Here is a 20,870-nt window from a genome sequence, read left to right as displayed (position 1 = left end):
CTCCGGGATTTTCTTACAGTGACAGAAACCTAGCCCATTTCACAGGTGGAAAGGAACCCGGCTCTGCTGCTGAAGTCTTTGCCTCCATCACTGTTAACTTCACTATCTACAGAAAATTGACTGTAGCTACTTTCCCTGAATGGCCACAGATGCTGCATCTCCAACAAACATCCATGATCAAAGTGTTCAGCTACTAATGTGAAAAAGGCTAGCGGTGGAAAACGGCCCAGGCTTTGTTACCTACTGAAACGAAGACAGAACAAAGAGCGTTCAGAAAGGCACCAGAGCCATAAAGAGAAAACATTAAGAAATCAGTTCTTTCAGAAAATAATAAGAGGCGCCTTCCTCTGAGAAAGCCATGGAGTTTTTTAAATATCATTTTTACATGCAGGTCGAAGCTGGCTTACAGTAGTTTGCGTTTTAGCATCTCTTTGACAATCATGCCCACTTTATTATTCATGACACTTACAATAGGCAGGACTGTAGATGCTATCCATCCAATTTGGAGGAAATGGTTCCATTTGGAATAGATTAGTATAAAGACTTTTATTATCATCTCTAATTTTTTAATGTAAGATATAGGAAAATTTATAATGAGAAAAAGCAATAATGTAACAGGCATTTCTGGATCACTTCCCCAAAAAGCTAAAATGCAACTCCAAGTCTCTCAAAAATCTTTTTAAAAGATGCCTGTTTAATCTCTGCAGAAAATGACACAGATGTGCGTACTCATTTGTGCAGCTCCTGTGTATTTGTGCATTAATTAAGTACTTTATTTTTAAAAGCCTCTCCAGAGAAACCCATTTAAATGCTTTGATTTCATAAATGTGATTCTTTTAAACCTCTTACTTTCCTGTATTAAATTAGGGTAGGGATTGCAAAGAACATAAACTCTTCTTCGCGCTAGCATCGCATTTTCAGTTACTGAGTTGCTGTTGCAGGATTTTGTCATTTTATACATTGAGTATTTTACATTATGCTATTAATAAATACATAATGTACAGCAAATGTTATATTATTGGTTAACTATTAATTCTGACAATTTCTAAAGGAAACAGAAATGTAATTTTAACACTTACAGCACCTTTCTTGGGAATGTATTGTTAAAAGATCATGGACTCAAAGTTAGCTAGGAAGGGATAGGAGGGTGGAAAGGGCAGTTATGGAACTGGGGGATGGGTATGCTCAAATACAATGTATGAATTTATCAAATAATTTTCTGGGTGGTGGAGCACACCTTTAATCCCAGCACTTGGGAGGTAGAGGCAGGTGGATCTCTTGAGTACGAAGCTAGCCTGGTCTACAGAGTGAGTTTCAGGACAGCCAGGACTACACAGAGAAACCTTGTCTAGAAAAACTAAAATAAGAAAACAAATCAAGGACTTAACCAAAGCATTGTTTAAAAAACTTATACGAACAATCTGTTTATGATCACATACACACAGAAGACATCCATGACTGAGGATAACACACAGTCAACTGGACAGAGTGCAGTTAGAGAACCTGTGTTAGAGAAAAGCACCATTAAAGAATAAAGCTGGTAGACATAAGAATGGGTTAAAATCTCCTTCATTTAAGATGGCATAGTGGTCTTGATAAAGTTAAAAGAGGTTTGTGCTCTATGGTATATTTTCTGATTTTAGAAGCAGTTGGATGTTTCAGATAACAAGATGGCACTAAACCACAGTGCCATGTCTCATATTTATTCTTCCAAATTACAGACATACTATCATACCGCAAAACTCTCAGGATTTAGAATCAGGATACCTTCATTTGATTCCAAGCACTGCCTGATTTCATATTCTGGGATACTGGATGAGTTAGGTAACTTCTCCCATCCTCAGTTTCATTAATTATAAAATATTAGTGTCTATACAAAATGATTATTGAATTCAAAGGACATAAAAATATAAAAGGATTTTATAATATATAAAGTTATATGAAAATTATGACCGGATATGTTTGAAAAAGACCAAATTTAGAGGCTGCTTCAAAAAAGTAACGTCTTGAGTGGGGGAGATGGCTCAGTGGGTAAAGATGGTTGCTGTGCAACCTGAGCTTAATCCCTAGAACTCCTGCAAAGGTGGAGAGAGAACCAAATTCACAAGGCCACCTTCTAATTTCCATACAAATCCTATGGCAAGCACACCTACTGGGAATTGGAACTCAGCTTTGTGGAAAGCACTTTAGCTACTAAGCCGTCTCCCCATCCCCTTCGAAGTATTTCCAGTCAGGTGGCACTACACAGATCTTTAAAGTGTTCAGCTTGACAGCATAAGGCTCACATATGAACTGTTTTTCTATTATGGAATGATTTCAGTCAACTTTGAAATTAGGTATATCTTTAATTTCTGTTGGAAAGAGTCAATACCAACATAAGAAGTCCCATCTTCTGAGACTGCTAAAAGCTAATGTCTGTTTAGAGGGACTAGCGGCAGGAGGATGGCACAGCAAACCACAGCCAGCTTCTCATAATAAGCAGGGAAGTAATAGGCATTTGTGTGTGTGTTCAAAATTCTTTGGCTGGGCAAGAATTATCTTCTTTTGTAATTATATACTTGGGGCTGATTTCTCATTTTTCAATCCCAAACATGCTTTCTTTTAAGATAGTACTTTCAGGTAGAGAACCTGGGCTTTGTGTGAATTTAGAAAAGCTTGTCTTCTGCATCTGAGCCTCACTTGAAAAATTTTCACGTCCTCATTCAGCTTCACTTACCCTAGGTACAATTCATGATGACTATTAAAATTCCCTACTTAAAAATTTCTGTTGGGCCGGGCGGTGGTGGCGCACGCCTTTAATCCCAGCACTTGGGAGGCAGAGGCAGGCGGATCTTTGTGAGTTCAAAGCCAGCCTGGTCTACAGAGCTAGTTCCAGGATAGGCTCCAAAGCCACAGAGAAACCCTGTCTCGAAAAAACCAAAAAAAAAAAATTCTGTTGGATACTGCTTGACTTCAACAACTGTTAAAATCTGCTCTCTGATGCCTAGTATCAACAACATTTGCAGAGAAGGGAAATACAGCAGAGGGTCCAGTGATGGGCAGAGACAAAGAATAGAACATGTATGGCAGGAGACTATTATGTTTAGATCTTCATAAAACATCTCAAGATGACCCAATTATCTGATGGAGGAAATTGGGTGGGCAAAGTTTTTGTTTTAAATGTTTTCTTTGCCCTTACTAGAGGCATGTACAAATTCGCTCCCACATACCTTTTACTTTGTAATGTATTTACGCCATTTTACAGTGTATAAGATTTTAAAGAAAATTGAACCATTATGAGTGAAGGAGGGTAGAGAAGTTGCCCAGTGACGGAAGTAAATCTTTATAGTCAAGTAAAATAGCAAGAGTGATTATCTGGGAAGACTGTTTACCCCCAGGCACAATACTGTCTATTATATTCCCTGATTTAGCTCTAGAGTTGTAAGTCATGGGATAATGAAGCCGGTAAGGAACTGCTTAAGTTACCATCTAATGCTTTTGTAAAGATGGCTTCTCTTTTTGGATGGTATGTGTGTATGATGTGCAATCGTGTGTATATACATGTATGTATTGTGAGTGCATGTGTGTGCAGATGTGTTTGCCTATGTGCAGTGCAGAGACTGATGTTCGGTGTCCTTGATTATTCTCTACCACATATATTGTTGCAGGATTTTTCACTGAACCTAAACTTCAATGTTTCTGCTAATCTTTCTAGCCAGCTTGCTCCAGATATTTCCTGTCTCTGTTTCCTGCACTGGGATTACGGATGGGCCACAAACCAGCCCACTTTGCTTTTACTGGATCTGGGAATCTGAATTCCCAATTCTCATACTTGTGTGACAAGCACTGATAAAGATAATGCTGAGCTTTCTCTTCAGATCCACCGGTTGGTCTTATTGTCAACTTGATATGATTTAGAATCAACTTCTAGGTATGTCTGGGAAGGTATTTCCAGAGACCTATCTATCAGTGCTACTTCTATCTTCCCAGACACCAGCCTCCAGTTTCTTCATTCCCCCCATGCAGAATCAAAACCAGAGGTTCTGCAGGAATCTTCAGGCCTCCAGCATCAGTCTGGGATTGCTAAGGCTTTCAGCTTTGTGGACTGAGCAGCTACTGGATGGCCATTGCTGGACTATACAGGCCCTATCATGTTAGCCATTCTAATAAATTTCTTTTTATAATACATAACATATACATGCATTTTATTGGTTATGTTCTTCTAGAGAACATTGCTTAGCATAGCTGCCTTGGCCACCCACATTTGTTAAACAAATCTGGCTATACTTTTCCTTCTCCATCCAGAAGGTACTTATGAGGTTGTCATCCTTATAAAACCTCTTTGGACATTTTTATGTTTTTTTTTTGAGACATGGTTTCTCTGTGTAGCCCTGGTTGTCCTGGAACTTGCTCTGTAGACCATATTGGTCTTGAACTCACAGAGATCCACCTGCCTCTGCCTGCTGAGTGCAAGGATTAAAGGCGTGTACCATTACCGCCTGGTTCTACATTATTTTTTGAAGCACAGATAATGTAGGGTTGAGTCTACTCACCTCGACTGTCATCCTCATTGTCTTCCCAGCGTTCCTCATTTGCCAGCAGCGGGTTCTGAGATTCATTTATAGACCTCAGAGGGAAGGAGTGTCCATCACCAGGGCTGGTGGGAAAGAAAGGTAGAGTTTGCATATGACACAAATTTCTTTTTTTTTATTCAAACTCAGTCATACACAGAAAGAGGGAGGGGTGAGGGAGAGAGCAAGAGAGAATGAGAGAGAGAGAATATGTGTGTATGTATGCATGTGTATGTGTGCATATGTGGAGGACAACTTATAGGAATAGGTTCTCTCCTTTCACCATGTGGATCCTGGTGATTGAATTCAGGTTCTTAGGTTTGGTGGCAAGCACATTTATACCCACTGAACTATCTCATCAGCTCAGGAAGGGTCTTATTTTGTGACCTAGGGAGGTTCAGAACTTGCAATCTCCTGTCTCAGTATCCTGAGTGCTGGGATATAGGTGTGTGTCATAATGTCTATGTAATATAAATTTTGAGACAGTGATAATCTTCTTAAAAATGAGATATAATCATGGATTTAAGTTTGTGTTGTGAGAATTCTCTGGTGCAATTCTTTACCACTGAGCTATACACCACAAGACTTGTGGATTCTTAGTTCTTTTGTCTAAAGCCATGATCAAATAAGCTCTTATTATCATCCAACCATTATCATTTACTTGCTAAATTACCCTCATTTTCCATGTCTTGTTTGTCTGTATCAATGCTGACTATTTTTGTTTGTAAGACATTCTTTAATTTGCTTTCCACAATGCCCAGTAGCAATATGCATATGCAATTTCATAAATATCACTTAACTATGATGGTCCCAATTACATCCCATTATCAAACCGTTTTGATTCTAAATTATAAAGTGAGGTGAGAAGACTCACCATTGCTAAACATTGTGGGAAAAGCTGCTATGAAGGGTGAGAAGGATGCTCCTGCACCCTGTTTTGTTTTTTACTTTTAACATAGAGTGGAAAAGAGAAATAGCAAGGTGTCTCTGCAGTGTGGATTCTAGGGACGATTTATCTACATGTGAGTCTACTTTGTGGGTCTCTATGGTAATCTAGAGCATGTCCCTAATTAATTTCTGGCCATTCCCAGATAGGAGGCCATGGCAGGAATCATGGTGGCCCTAGCCAGATACTGTTATAGTTTCAGCAATTGAGTCTATATAGCTGAGTGTATTCTGAGTTTAACTTTGGATGGCTTTTGGATTATTTATTTGATGCTGTATATACTTTTTTTCTCTTGTTTCTGAATGATGTCAATAAAAAGTTTACAGATTTTATTTATATTGCTCTACAGAAAATGTTAGAATAATGATTATGTAAGTAAATGGGCTTTGATTTTTGGTTTTGTTTTTATACTAGAGTGATGTGGTAACGGACTTTGACTATTTGTGTGCCTCAGTGTGTGATCAGAGTATATGTAGCTAATTCTTGCTAACAGTAATTAATCAATATTACCCATTGACGAATTTTGTCTTGGTATTTATAGTTAGAAGAGTTGACTATACCACACCTTAAACAAACAGCCCTATAAAACATTAACTGGCATAGAGGAAGTATTGATGCAGCAAGGGGGGTGAGGAGAAAATTTAACCTTTATTTATTTTTTTTAAATTTTTTTTCTTATTTATTTATTATGTGTACAGCCTTCCATGTGTGCCCGCATGCCAGAAGGGGGCGCCAGGTCTCATTATAGATGGCTGTGAGCCACCATGTGGTTGCTGGGAATTGAACTCAGGACCTCTGGAAGAGCAGTCAGTGCTCTTAACCACTGAGCCATCTCTCCAGCCCTTAACCTTTATTATTATGTGACTCCAGCAAAGTTTTTTTCCAACAAGAGAATATGGATATATGCTGTTTGCGCAGCGAACCTAAAGGATACAGAAAGGTCAAGATATTCTCTACAGTTCCTGTAGCTTGTGGTGGTTTCAATGGGGTCACAAAGTCACCCAAAGGATATAAGTCTAGCTCTACAAAAATAAATAAATAAATAAATAAATAAATAAATAAACAAACAGGTTTTCTCTGTGTAGCGCCCTGGCTGTCCTGAAACTCACTCTGTAAACACAGGCTGATGTCAAATTCATGATTCTCTTTCCTCGGGTTTCCAAATGCTGGAGTTATAGGCATGAACCACCATGCCTAGACTGAAGAACATTTTTGTGTGTAGTCTATTCTCCATCATTGGGATAACGGATGTTTTTAATATGTACTATCAAATTTATTAAAGATGGGTGCCAGTTTACCTTTCCACAAGTAAATCATGAAAGTGTCTATTTTATCATACCTCCACTTCATGATTTATCTTTATAGATACACAAGTGAGAAATTTGGGGAAAATCATACCTATAAGACTGATAGCAATCTGCATTTGCAGATGGGAATGGTGACACATGCCTTTAATCCATCAGTGAAGTGGGAAAATCAAGTGGACGGCAGCAAGTTCATAGCCAGTTTGGTCTACAAAGTGAGTCCAGGCCAATCAGGGCTATATAGTGAGGCCTCATCTCAAAAGAAACTGAGTCTAATTTGCAACTATAGGTGCTCAGTCGTCATCAGAGAAGCTTGCTCTGAGATGGGAAGTGGTTGATGCAAAAACCCATAACTGGCCAAGTCGGTGAGAATGAGTGATAGCAGCACGCTCGGCCCTAAGTTAGGCAGCTGGATTACCCCTCCCAAAGCTCAGGGAACGTCATGGAAGAAATGGTAGAAAGATGATCAGAGCTAGAGTGTAGAGAAATGGACAACAAAAAAACTACCTTCTGGACATGACACAGCCATTACAGCCATGAACTCACAGAAGATATGGCTATCTGCACAACACTTGTACAAGATTGGGCCCATCAACACTTCACCATAAATAGGGGATGAACCCATAAGGCCTCTCCCTCTCTGTGGTATTATTGGTAATTAACAGTTGTTGGTGGAAGGATTGTTTTCCTCAGTGGTGTAGCCATTGAAAAATTGTCCTTGCTCCAGTAAATAGCCGCTCATGCATGCATATGCCAGCAACACTAATTTAAGTGAGTCAGAAACACACACACACACACACACACACACACACACACACAAAAGATAGGAAAGTAGACTTGTTGAAAAGAAGGCTTCCAGCAGGAGAGAGGAGGGATGAAAAAAGGGGAGCGGGGTGTGAAAATTACCAAAATTCATTATAAATGTGTGAAACTCTCAAACAAAAACATTCAAAAATAAATTTGCTGCTTAGCTGCATGACTCAGCATTAGCTGCTTCCAGTGGTAATAATTACCTACCTGGACCCAACAGGTATAAACCAGAACTTCTTATTATCGCCAAACACCTGCTGGATATTCTTGATGAAGCCAAGGTTAAACCCATTTTTCTCTGGTCCACTTGTAAATACTGGAGTGCAAAAGGCCTCTAATACAGTGCAGCGGAGTTTGGAAAGAGGAAGAAAATAAAGGAATACATTTCATCACTGTGATGATTTTACATCTCTCCAAAAGATGTGGTCTGCATTTATGACATCTCTTTGCTGTTTAAGCATAGGTCCATGTTCTTAATTATTGCTAAATTACTTAGTAAAATTCAGTTAAATTATTTAATAAAAGGTGAAATTGTTATTGAAACTAAGGAATTTATACTCTCATCATTTTAAGGCAGAGTAAATACACAATGGCAAAAATAATACAGCATTCTTGAGGGGCATGTCATTGGGCTGTAGAATTTAAGGAGTGCCTGAATAGATTTAAGTGTACTTTATTGGAATCAAAGTGGCAACAATAGCCAAATGGTCTCCATCTGTAGATCTGGGACCAAAGTAATGACACATAAAGAGATGGTAATGACATTGATTTGGTTTTGAAACATTTCAGAAATGAAGATGTTCACAATGAAACCTGCAATGTAAAAAACCTAGTTTTACTCCAGACGAAATGTCAATGGGTGAACTGTAATCACCTCAAAGCGTACGAGGAACTGGGCCACATTAGTGCACGTTATTTTTAGACACACATTTATCCATTAAGCAAACACTTTCACTGTTGGGCTCTGGCTGCATCTCACCATTTCCCATTTGCTCTTTGTTTTCAGACCCTGTTATCGTGAAGCTTTTAGTACTTTTCTACTTTTGTAGCTATCTCTCAACCAAAAGTGCTAATTTACTACCCTAAGTACTAAGTGCTATACGTATATTTGATTTAGAAAAATGGGTGCAAAGATTTCCCTAGCAAATGAATTCTCCAAGTGCAGTGGCTTTTACACTAAATTCCTTTCAAATCTAATTCATCCTAGTTAAACGTTTAACACTTGAACGCTTTCTTCCTATTCCTTGTGTACTGACTTATAGACCATGCAAATATTCACCACAGATGAAGTAATTATTGCACTAGAATTCTTTTGTTCTATATATAATAACAAGTCTAGAGTACTAATTGACAGCAAAAAAGAAAAAACCCAACTCATTTAGTGTACTGATTTTCTGCAGATTTAATATGCATATCTCATTTGTATGGTATTTTTATATACTCTTTTGACTGTAAGTATCAATCTGATTCTTTATAAAAAGAATTTTACATTTTTAAATTTATTTATTCATTTTGTGTATGTGTGTGTTTATGTGCACACACCTGTGTGTGCATGCCATGGTATGAGGACAGAGGATAACTTGTGGGAATCAATTCTTTCATTCTACCACGTGGGTTTCAGAACTTGAACTCAGGTTGTCAGGATCTTGGAAAGCACCCTTACCTGCTGAGAAATCTCGATGGCCTGGACTTTCGCATTCATTTTTGTTATTCATTTGGAGTCTTTTTAAGGTCCCTGTTTTGGGCTAAGAATCATCAACTAGATTATTGTTATTTAGTGTCCTATCTTCCTTCTGATACTCATTGCTTCATGTGAACTTTCTAGAAGCCAGATTGTAAAATTGGGGATGTACAGAACTGCGATCATTGTGGGTTCTCTATGGGATGCGACTCATGGATGCTCTGTGTAGTCCATAAGTTTGTTCACTATTGTTGTCCAGTTTAGTAAAATGTATTTCCATTTGTCTCAGGGGATATCACTAAAGCTGAAATACTTTACTATTAGTTTTTCTTTCCTTAGGGAACAGTGATATACATTAATATGCATTTTTCTAATCATAACATTCCATCTTACCTAAGGTCGTTTTGTTTCTGCTGACAAGCCAACAATGGTAACCAAAGAGAATCACAAGGCTGACAAAAAACATGCAGGCCACAAAGAGGAGAAAGAGGACATGGAACTTAGAGCGAACACTAGGTAATTCCCCCTAGAAAAGAAACAAGAGGCAAAGAAAACAAAACATTAAAGTGGGAATGCTTGGCTATCTTTTCTATATAGATTAGTATTAGTAGTGTTTCACATGTAAAAATCCAGCTCCAATTTGAAAAATAGATTTTGTAAGCTTAAATTTTATTACATGCATTTATTTATTTTGTGTGTGCATGCATACATGTGTGCGTATGTGTGTGTTTGTGTATGGACATGCCAAAGTGCGCAGGTATGGAAGTCAGAAGACAGCCTGTGGGATTCAGCTCTCGCTCTACTATGCAGATTCCAGGGACTGAAGTCAGGTCATCAGACTTGATAACAAGTGTATGTCCTGACTATTACTTATTTATTTTTACAAAATTATTGATCATTGTACCTTATTATAGATATATTCTTAGCTTGCAAAGCTTAAAATGGATTCTTGTTTAAGTGCAATATATAAATGCACCAATTAGAATGGAGTAATATGAAAAGGCTATGTATGCTCAGGTCATAATTGGTGTGAAGCCCATATTTCATTTAGCTTGAGAATTATGAATCACTGTCTATGAGATCATAAGGTTAGTACTGTTCATCCTATTGTCTGAGGGTGTCTATAATAGAATCCTTTTATTTTTTTAAATAAAACCTCATACAAAAAGCCTATTTTTAAATTTTTGCTGCATTATGTGTGTGTGTTGTGCCTTCATGTATGTCTGTGTAACACATGTTTGTTTGGGGCCCACAGAAGCCAGAGAGGGTATCAGATCCCTTGGAACTGAAGTTATAGAGGCTGTGACCACCATGTGGGGGCTGAGACTGAACTTGGGTCCTCTGGAAGAGCAGTCAGTGCTCTTAACTACTAAGCCATTTCTCCAGCTCCTTATACTACTATTCCTTATACATCATGTGTCTTTGGCCGTATGTGTGTTAAAAATGCTAGATTGTTGAATATAAGAAATTAAAACACAGAATTTTAAAATGTCTTACCAGAAGTCATGAGCTGATTTTAAAGCTGTTGAAATTTTATGTTTTTTTTTAACAGTTGATATAGAATTTGCTGGTATACTATACCCTGTGGAGTAGCTGTTTGGACAGTAAAAAATCAAGCTTATAGATAATTGTGAAAGTAGGAAGTTAAAGATTGTTAGAGTTAACTGGACATCTTATTTTCCATGCAGCTCCAGTTTTTGTTTGATATGCAATTCTAGAGCAGAATAAATATTCTAAAGTTCTAAAGCATTCATCACATGTGACATTTTGTCTTCAGAAAAGAGACGTGGAAAGCATTTTGAATTTTAGAAAGAACATCTGGAGGAATGATTATGGCTTATTTCCTCCTTTCCCTTAATGGTCATTGTTTGGCACGATGAATTCGCTTGAGGCATTTCCAGATGCCCTTCAGTGATAAAGTTAAAGTGATTCTTAAGTGAAGTGGAACTTAACTTCCTCACGATCCTATTTGACTCCACTTACTGAAGGTTAGTGCTTGGCAACACTTGCTAAGTTCAAACACTATAGGTTTCTTTCTTTCCTTGGAGGCTATTTTTATTCATTTTTACATAAGGAAATGCTGGACCTCTTCCAGGTCGGATACGTTTGCAGTGCAAAGATAAGAGGAAGCAAGCACATCAGATGCTCTCATCTGATGGGTGGTCTGGGTGAACCGTGTACAGGGCAGAGCAGTCGAGGAAACAGCTGCCTCAAGGACTTCAACTTTCAGGAGCCTTTATCTGAAACTCTCCATCTTGAAATGCTCCTTCCGACAAAATATTGACCTAAGCACCGAAACTGAACTGGTTTGGTTCCTGGTTGGTCTGATTCATGGTTTACTTTTTTCTTCTAATTTTTGCTTTTGCTGTTCTCAGGTAAAATTTCCAATAGCACTTCACAGTGCCTCTCACCTTCCCTGAGACTTTGATCACATGGGCTCTTCTTTCTGAGCCTGTATTTAAAGTTCTAAAAGCTCGCATTGACTTTCCCTTTTTACATGAAAATGGGCACTAGAAAATGGCTAAGCAAGTGAGGTTGTTCTGAAAGTCTGCTCCCATCTTGTGTAGCTGTGCTCCCAGCCTTTCCCCATCACTCTTTCTGAACTCATCTGTCTGTATGGTTTAGAATATCTGCTGTGCTGTACTTTCATAGAGTTCACAATATCAACTTTGCCTGTGCAAACAGTTCTGTGTTCAAAAATGCATTTCCAGGAGATAACCAAGCTAAATCCCTCAGAGCAATGGTCATCAGAGACAGTTCAGAGGAAGATTTGTAAAATAACATAATTACTAGGTTATAAATAATAATTCATCACCTTTGTAAAGAGGTCCGTAGCCTAGTGTGGTCAATGCGCATTATTAATTTGGCAAAAGGCAAAGATTAATCTCTCTTTTGAGAGTAGAATTTGCTTAATTTAACACTGAAAGGAAAGAAATGATGTGATGGTCTTCTGAATCCTTTCTTCTAAAAGAATTAAAGCCTGTCTATAGCAGAACCATCATAGGCATAGTACATGGAAGAACACAGAGGCTTACGGGCAGACTTATGTTCAAGTTCTCCCTTTGAAATTTACAGCCAGGTAGGTGATTTTTGACAAGTTACTTCTGCTGTAAGCCTTAGTTTTGTCATCTTGGAATGTGACAAATAGTTTTTGCTTTGGCTACTTCACAGGGTTGTAGTGAGGATCAGATGAGATCATAGATATAAAAATACTTCAAGAGCCATAAAGTACCATATATTAGAAGTTGCTGTTCTTGGGAGTACAGCTTGTCTCTTTGATATGGCTTTAAAAATATATGGCAGTGTTTATTTTTTATTTTAAGAAGAGGATCAATTTAAACCCAGAAAGCCTTGTATCCCTAAGCCATACTAATGTCATTTAGGCCAGAGTGACTGCAAGGAACCATTTCCCCAGTTGTTAATGCCCTTTTCAGTGTAAGGACAAGCTATGACAGGCCTCATGCCCTCTCAGATGACAAGCATAAGTTAGGCTATTGAGGAGGAAAAGCAATGAAGGAATAGGAAAAGAACAAGGTCATGCTCACCGTGGATTTGCTTGTACTGCTGGCACATTTCTCGTGATGAATTCCTATCCAGTTATCATCTTTTAAGAGTGAAGGAAGCATACAGTACCTGGCTTGCATTTCAGTATTTGATTATTGGCTGGCTAGGGGAGTTAAAGGCAAAATGTGCGAAATGCAATGTTGTTTACTTTGTGGTAAAGGTAAAGAGTCGTGAATAAATGGTAGCCCACTGTGTTAGGGCTCAAGAAAAGCATGTAAGAAAGATCAAGGCTCACACTTCCCTGCTGATTGGATGCAGCAGATTTTCTTCATATTTATAGAAGTAGCTCAGCATGCAGATGGAATGCCAAATAGGTCATGGAAACCTGAGGAATGGGGAATAGATGTCGTGCTGTGGAAAGGGGCCAAAGAAGAAATATCAAGATGTGTAGCTTGTGAAGAAATGTTTCCTATTTGAAGAAAATGCATGAGAACATCTCATCATTTCTGCTTGTAGTTTGTTTAAATTAGGGATTTTGATACCCAATATATTGCTCCTGTTTCTTACAGCTATTAATTATCTGAATTTATTAAGCAAGTTGAATAGAATGTGTAATTGTCTACATTACTAGGAATAAAAGCACTGATTCATAATTTAAATATTTTAAAATTTAGCTTCTCGGTGTCTTGTCTTTTTCTTTCCTCCAATTCATTATTATTTCTATTCTGACCATGTGATTTACATTCTTTCCCTGCTGGTTTACTGCTCCAGCTTAGATATGACATCCCTTGTTATATAAGGCTTTTGCAAATTTTCTAAAGTAATAACCAGTAGCTCTGCTCACATTTGTGTTTTTCTATTCATTTCAGTTTAGATAACTCTCATTGTCGACACCTTAATAACTGTATTATAGTGTAGGAAAGAGATTTCTTTGAAAGTTTAACTGGCAGAAGTTGACAAAGGGCATATTTCATAATATTTTACTTATTCACATATGCAAATCTACCTTAACTTTTTTAAATATACAGGATATGACTGATATCTCCAAGTAGGAGAAAGATAAGATTTTGAGTTTTTAAAATTTTAAGGTTTTTCTTTTGTTTTTGAGATTTTGTGATAATTCTTAGAATCATTATATGTTTCATTGGATCTTAGTAAGAGACAAGTGCAACAAGTAGGTAATAGAGCGAGTATCAGATTTGCTGCTCTCACTTCCCAACCCACTGGCCTTCACACATGCTCAAAAGAGAGGCTGGCTGTGGCGGCAGATGCCTCTCGTCAGTCCCCAAACTCGAGACAGATACACGCAGATCTCAGAGTTTGAGACCAGACAGGTCTACAGAGTAAGTTCCAGAACAGCCAGGGCTATGTGGAGAAACCCTGTCTCAAAAAAAAGGCACCCCCACAAAGGTCCAAAGAGACTCTCTGTATCATTTTGTGCTTATATGCAAGTCAGTTTCTCTTTCTTTGCAACAGAAACTTTGCAGCTCCCATCTGAGCATGAAATTACTAAGTAGTTTCTAACTAATTCCTATTAACTTTTTTTTTTAGAAACTAGTGATTTGTAATTAGTTTCAACTGTTTTCCAAATATACAGCTGGAAAGAAAGGTCTTTAAAACTCAAGCACAGACACGGATTTGAAAGAGTGGGTCAGCTGAGAGGTTACTCTCCCTGAGCATTAGCAAGCAGTCACAGATGACACAACTCACTTAAGAGGGATCTTTACTCAACAGTTTCTTAAACTTCAGAATATTCAACATGGAAAACTACTTTTTACTGCCTTGCCTTCTGGTTACTTCATTAATAGGTATTTCAAAATGCCAAAGGCTATAGAGTGAGGAGTGCTACATTTAGAGCCACTATTCACTTCCTTCGGTGGGAGCCGATTGGGATTTGTAAAAACTTACTCTCCAGTATTTGATGAAATAGCTGAAGACGGTTGTCACAATGTACAGGCAATAGAGAACGGAATAAGCTAAGAACTGGAGGAAGAATTTGTAGTTGGAAAATCCAATGCAGTTGTTAACCCTAAAAAAAAAAGAAAGGAACACTAATTGGAAATCAGGACCTATTGACTGAGAACACACTGATAGTTAAGTGGACGAACGAAAGGAGGCACGTGACTCCTGCTGCTTCATTACCTGTTGTGTGGAAACCCAACAGAGACTGAGGCTCCTTAATAGAAACAGACTGGAAAAACAAGTTCACACCTCACTAGTTTCCCTTTTTATTTACCAGCAGAGTCACCTGCGCTACCTAATAGCTTTAGAATGGCTCCTGAAACACCCAAGCAAACCTGGATTTTCATTGCTAAATATATGTCTGTCTTAGTAGCTGCACTTTGACGCTCTCTTGTTGTAATTAGGTGATTCCACGCTGGCTTTTTAGGTCAGACACACAACTTTTACAGAAGAATCACTGAATTTAACTATCTGTAACATTTCAAAATCAAGCCTTCTAGAAAGAGAAACAAATTGCATGATGTTGAAGAAGAGAAATACTTGTGCTATATTTCATTACTGGCTCAATGGCTAAAGTTAATGGATAGGAGACTATTAGCTTTGCAACCTCAGGAACTCACTACCATACCTTTATTGGTATTTTCATCATTGTTTTAAAATGTTATCCTCCCCATAAAAACAAAGTCCAGTGAATTAAGGTAGCAAAAATGGGTATGTTGCAACTCGGCTTCAAGAAGTGGATATATTAAACAACTTTGACCCTTTTAGAGGATAGAAATGAATCAAAAGAAATTACCATGGGCAGTGATGGTCCATTTTCAAAACACATCTACAAAGAGGACAAAATACAGTATGATAAAAATGAAGAAACACTTCAAAATTGAACTCAAGTTTTTAGCAGTATATATAGTTCAGCAAAACTATCTACAGATTTCCACTCTGGCAAGTCCAAAGTTACTGCCTCCTAAATGACTCATGGGATGATAAAGTTCCAGCACCATCCTGGGACTATGCTTGCAGCAAGTGACAACTCCAGAAGTATAGTCTTGAAAGGGATAAGGAACTCCAGACTACCGGTACAGTGAAAAACTTCAAGATGTCACCTTTAGCTTTGTTTACTTATTTCAATAATAATGCAAGGAAATATAGCCTGAGTCTGAATCAAAGGTAAGCAGAATATGGGTGGAACAGGCACTCAGGAGCAAAGGTATGGCAGTAATATACACTAACACAAAAAGTGGTCGTTACAAACCTGGAACAATTTAAAAGACAAAATAAAATACAATGTTGGTTAGTAACTCAAAATAGAAAATAAATATCTATACCTCTGTATTGATTCAAATGATTGAATAGACAAATAAGTGGGGCAGAAGGGACACATCTCCTTACGCATATATTTCAAGGAGAGGAGACATAACTTCCTATTACTTTAGTTTGGAGTTATGTAGAGTGACTTTCATCCAAAAATCACAGTTCAGAAATGAGAAGAGGACAGAATAATCTCACACTGGAAACACCTCACAAACATCAGTTGAGAGAGATGTTCAATATGAACACTGTAGTCAAAAGTCATGTTTATATGTACCCTTAATACCATGTAATGAGATTAGTACATTAGCTCCATGCTCTATGCTCCATGCTTTTCCATGGGAAAAGAATAAACACATTTTAACTGAGGGACAATTTATAAAACATCTGATTCTTAATCCCCCAAACTGTAAAGGTTGTCAAAGCCAAGTAAAATCTGAGAAATTTTCATAGATAAAATGACCTACAGAGTAGATGTGACTAGTTAATGTAATGGGATATGCTGAATGGAATCGTGGAACAGAAAAAGAATATTAGGGGGAAAGTGAAGATATCTAAAAAGTATATTCCAGTTAGATAAGTCACCCAACAGAAACACTCACATACATACAAAATGACATCTGGACAAAGATGTTTATATTGCATTGGTTTGAATAGTAAAAGTAAATTACATAGAGTTTCAATAGTAGAACATTTTTATAATTAAGCTATATTACAATAGAATACAATGAAAAACAATGTCTTAATATTGGTTTATTAATCTTAGAAATGTATTATACTAATGGAACATATTAATAATAGGGGAAAGTAAGTGTTAGACATATGAGAACTCTCTTCACAATAAATCTATAAATGAAATCATTTACAATGAAATGTTTCTTTTGAAAATGCAGTATTATTTTTCTATCTTTAGACTAGAATGATTATCACCCCTGTGAAAGTGTTTGGCATGTGTTCATTATGTCTCAAAAGAAATGCTCTTATCTAGGCATGGTTACACGTTAGGATCAGTCATTTCGTTGTCTAGGCAACCATCAGTGGCCAGCATCAGCACAGAGAAAGTATAGTTGTCACTTACATAGCACAGACAGAACAGTGATGGCAGCGGTCTGGCTTGATTAGATGGCACCGGTCACAGAACCGCACAGCTATAGAAAATAGAAAGTGGTCAGTATGAGTTCAGGGTCAATATAAGATCCCACCATTTACTAGTTTGTGGTTATATCTTGTTACACACTGACTACAGATGGCCAAATGTATCTCAAGCTACTAAGTAAAATGTAATAACAGCAAATTGTGGCATTTAAATTTTTTGTTTGTTGGACCAGTCTTAAGAGAACTTTTAAGGGATGAAAGAAGGGGGAAAATTTCATCTTTGGATAAGTGACAAAAAGTTTTGTATTGTAAACTAACTACTATCAACTGTTTTATGATTTGGGAACTCATTTAGTCTGTTTATTTCAACTTTCCTCCCTGAAAATAAGAATTTATCTCCTATTTCCAGAGGTTAGATTGTATAAGATAGATACAATTCCTACAGCATGATAAAGAATGTGGTTCTCAAAATAACAATTTGGAGAACAAAAGAGACATTTTATCTAGGACAATTTGTTGAACTCCCCATTTTGCAGATAAAGAAATGGAAACCCGTGCCACATAAATTGCCATGATCAAGGCCATGTCACAGCAAATGAATGGCAGGGCTCTAATTTATGCAGTTCTTCTGACTTCTTAGTTTTGGGTTCTATTCATACACACACACACACACACACACATACATACACACACGACTCCCTAAGTGATGGAATGTTATGGAAGTGCAAAATAAACCCTTTCCTCTCCAGATATATATATATATATATATATATATATATATATATATATATATGCACATTGTTTGTGTGTATTTATGAATCTTCTTCCTTCCTTCCTTCCTTCCTTCCTAATAAAGGCATTTATTATTTTTTCTCAGTTTTCTCCACATTTACTGTTAGATTGTTGCTATGTATAATTGCACAATGCTGTTATTTTTGTCTAAAGCCTGAAGGTACAGATAATTTGAGAAATATAACAATTCTATCTAAAGTGTACATTGGACACATATAAACGAGTTAACACAATAGGCTGCAAATTCAGCAGAGCCCCGTGTTCATTTCTGCTAATGAGTGTTTGTGTGCATGTGTATGAGAGGGGGGAGGGAGGGAGGGAGGAAGGGAGGATGGGAGGAAACGACAGGGAGAGAACGAGCATATCATGTCTTAATATATGCCTGCAATAGTTCTGTAATTGATCATCTGCCCTTCATTGTTGCTGCCATACAGTACTTAATATACAGAGCTGCTAGATGATTTATTAAAAAGTAAATCAAACATATTATTATCCACTTGACATTCAGTGAATTTCCAACATGCTAGGAATAAAATCCAAATTCTGTATCAGAGCTTGGGGCCTCTGCCTAACTTTTCAAATGTTCTTTGTACCACTGTCTATTCTCTATGCTCCAGTGTCATTGACTACCTCTCTGTCCTTCTAAAACTGCAACCTTTTGCCTATCTCGTGGCCTTTACAGTTCTTTATGTCCTTAGTGATCATCTCTCTATGCTCTTTGATCAATGGCTTGATGGCTAGTTTTTTCATAAGACAAACACTTTATATTTCTTTTTTTAGAAAAGAAAATAAACTATCTTTTTTCATTTTATTTACCAAACCCAGTTCCCACTCCTTTCCCTCCACCTAGGCCCACACTCCCCATCCACTCCTCAGAGAAGGTAAGGCACATTGCTTTGGGGAAGGTCTAAGGCCCTCCCTAGGTTGACCAAGGTATCCATTCAAAGAGAATAGGATACCAAAAAGCCAGTACAAGCAGTAGGGATAAATCCTGGTCACTGTCAGTGGCCCTGCAGTCTGCTCCAGCCATGCAACTGTCAACCACATTCAGAGGGACTAGTTTGGACCTATGCTGGTTCCTTCCCTGTCTGGCTGGAGTTGGTGAATGGTGTGGGAGAATTGTCTGTATTCTGTCAATCATATTTTAAATAAATGCTGATTGGCCAGGCAGAAGTATAGGTGGGTCAACCATACAGGAAGTAGAGGTGGGACAATGAGAACAGGAGAATTCTAGGAAGGAGGAAGCCCATTCCTCCTTCTCCTGCCCAAACCACCTAAGAAGCAGGATGTGATCTACCCCACTGAAAAAGTTACTGAGCCATGTGGCTAACATAGATAAGAACAATGGGTTGATGTAAGTTACAAGAGTTAATAAGAAGAAGCCTGAGCTAATGGGCCAATCAGTTTATAATTAATGCAGACTCTCTGTGTGATTTTCTTTGGGGCTTACCAGCTGTGGGAACTGGACAAGACAGAAACCCAAACAAGCCCAGCCCTTGTGTTACAGGTGAACTTTCATTAGCTCAGGAGAGCTAATTAGTGGGAGAGCGCTAGATTGATGACTAGTTTTATTTGACAACTTAGTTGGTCTGCTGGTTAGTTTCTGCCAGCTTGATACAAATAGGAATCAACTGGAAGAGGGAACCTGAACTGAAGAATTACTTCCATCAGATTGGCCTGTGGGCATGTCTGTGGAGTATTTCTTGATTGATGATGGATGCATTAGAGCCCAGCTATCTGTAGATAGTGCCATCCTTGGGCAAGTGGTCCTGGGTTATAAAGAAAATTAGCTGAGCAAGCCATGGAGAACAATCCAGTGAGCAGCATTCCTCCAGGGTCTCTGCCTCTGTTCCTGCTTTGAGTTTGTGCTTTCTTTCCTCGGTGATGAAATGATATTTGTAGTGTAAGATGAAATCAACCCTTTCCTCTTTAAGTTGCCTCTGTGCAATGTTTTATCTTAGCAACAGTGAAAACAGCTGGGTGTTTCTGCTTGTTCCTGGTGTTTGCATTCCTGCTGTGAGTCACTGCCTTGACTCCCTAAGTGATGGAATGTTACCTAGAAGTGTAAGATGAAACCCTTTCCTTTCCAGGTAGCTTTTGGTCAGTGTTTTATCACAGCAACAGAGAAATTAACCAAGACAATTGGATACCCACTATGTGGATATGTTTTATATCTGTATGTTAATGGGGATGTTTCCAGAGGAAATGGCCTTTGAATTGGTAGACTCAGGAAAGCAGATCATCTGCAGTGTGGGTTGGCTTCCTTCAACCGGAAGAGGAATTTAATAGAAAAAAAAGGGTCTGAGAAAGGGAGAATCTGCTCTCTTCCTGCCTGCATTAGTGGGGACATTAAGCTTCTTCTCTTTGACTAGATCTTACGCAATTTGGATTCCTTTTCTCCAGGTCTTCAGAAATGAACTGAAAATTGCACCATCAATCCTCTGATACTCAAGGTTTTGAATTTAGCCTAGAATGTACTATCTTGGTTTTCCTTAGGCTTAGGCCTTTTACCTCAAATTGGAGTTATACCACTACCTTTTTGGGGGACTGCAGCTTTCATATGTTCATAGTGGGAGTTTTCAGCTTTTGTCATTGCCTGAACTAAAATACTAAATTTTCATAATAAATTATCTGTATATCTATCTATCTATCTATCCATCCATCTATCATCTAGTCATCTCTCTACCTTATCTAATCTACTGGTTATCTTTCTTCAGAGTGCCAGTAATATAGCTTTTGGTACTGAAATTGAGTCTAGAGAAAAAATTTAAATGATGTTTTTGAATCTGTCTCCAGTTTGACTTTCTGAACATGGGTTGCTTGTGTTATTCAAATTAAATTTTTAAAAGTTGATTTAATTAAATTAAACTAATTACTACACTTCAGTAGTAAAGAGCATACTGGTAATCCATGCCATG

General features: G+C 37.8%; 1 protein-coding gene across 1 annotated transcript in view; it reads right to left on the bottom strand.

Moving 5' to 3' along the window:
• Nucleotides 1-20,870, bottom strand: part of LOC121442858 (palmitoyltransferase ZDHHC15-like) — a 122,230-nt gene that overhangs the window by 27,589 nt on the left and 73,771 nt on the right. Inside the window, exons 5-10 of the mRNA XM_041644510.1 lie at nt 17,144-17,213; nt 15,554-15,586; nt 14,704-14,824; nt 9,685-9,817; nt 7,818-7,944; nt 4,533-4,636 (exon numbers count right to left, since the gene is read on the bottom strand). Coding sequence (XP_041500444.1) covers nt 4,533-4,636; nt 7,818-7,944; nt 9,685-9,817; nt 14,704-14,824; nt 15,554-15,586; nt 17,144-17,213 — 588 coding nt within the window. The remainder of the gene's footprint in view (nt 1-4,532; nt 4,637-7,817; nt 7,945-9,684; nt 9,818-14,703; nt 14,825-15,553; nt 15,587-17,143; nt 17,214-20,870) is intronic.

The sequence above is a fragment of the Microtus oregoni genome, unplaced genomic scaffold (assembly GCF_018167655.1).
Source record: "Microtus oregoni isolate MIOR12 unplaced genomic scaffold, Mior012 000097F_ref0000449, whole genome shotgun sequence".
NCBI classification, from domain to species: Eukaryota; Metazoa; Chordata; class Mammalia; order Rodentia; family Cricetidae; genus Microtus; species Microtus oregoni.
Note: the sequence above shows the minus strand (reverse complement) of the source record. Positions and strands in the feature narration are given on the sequence as shown.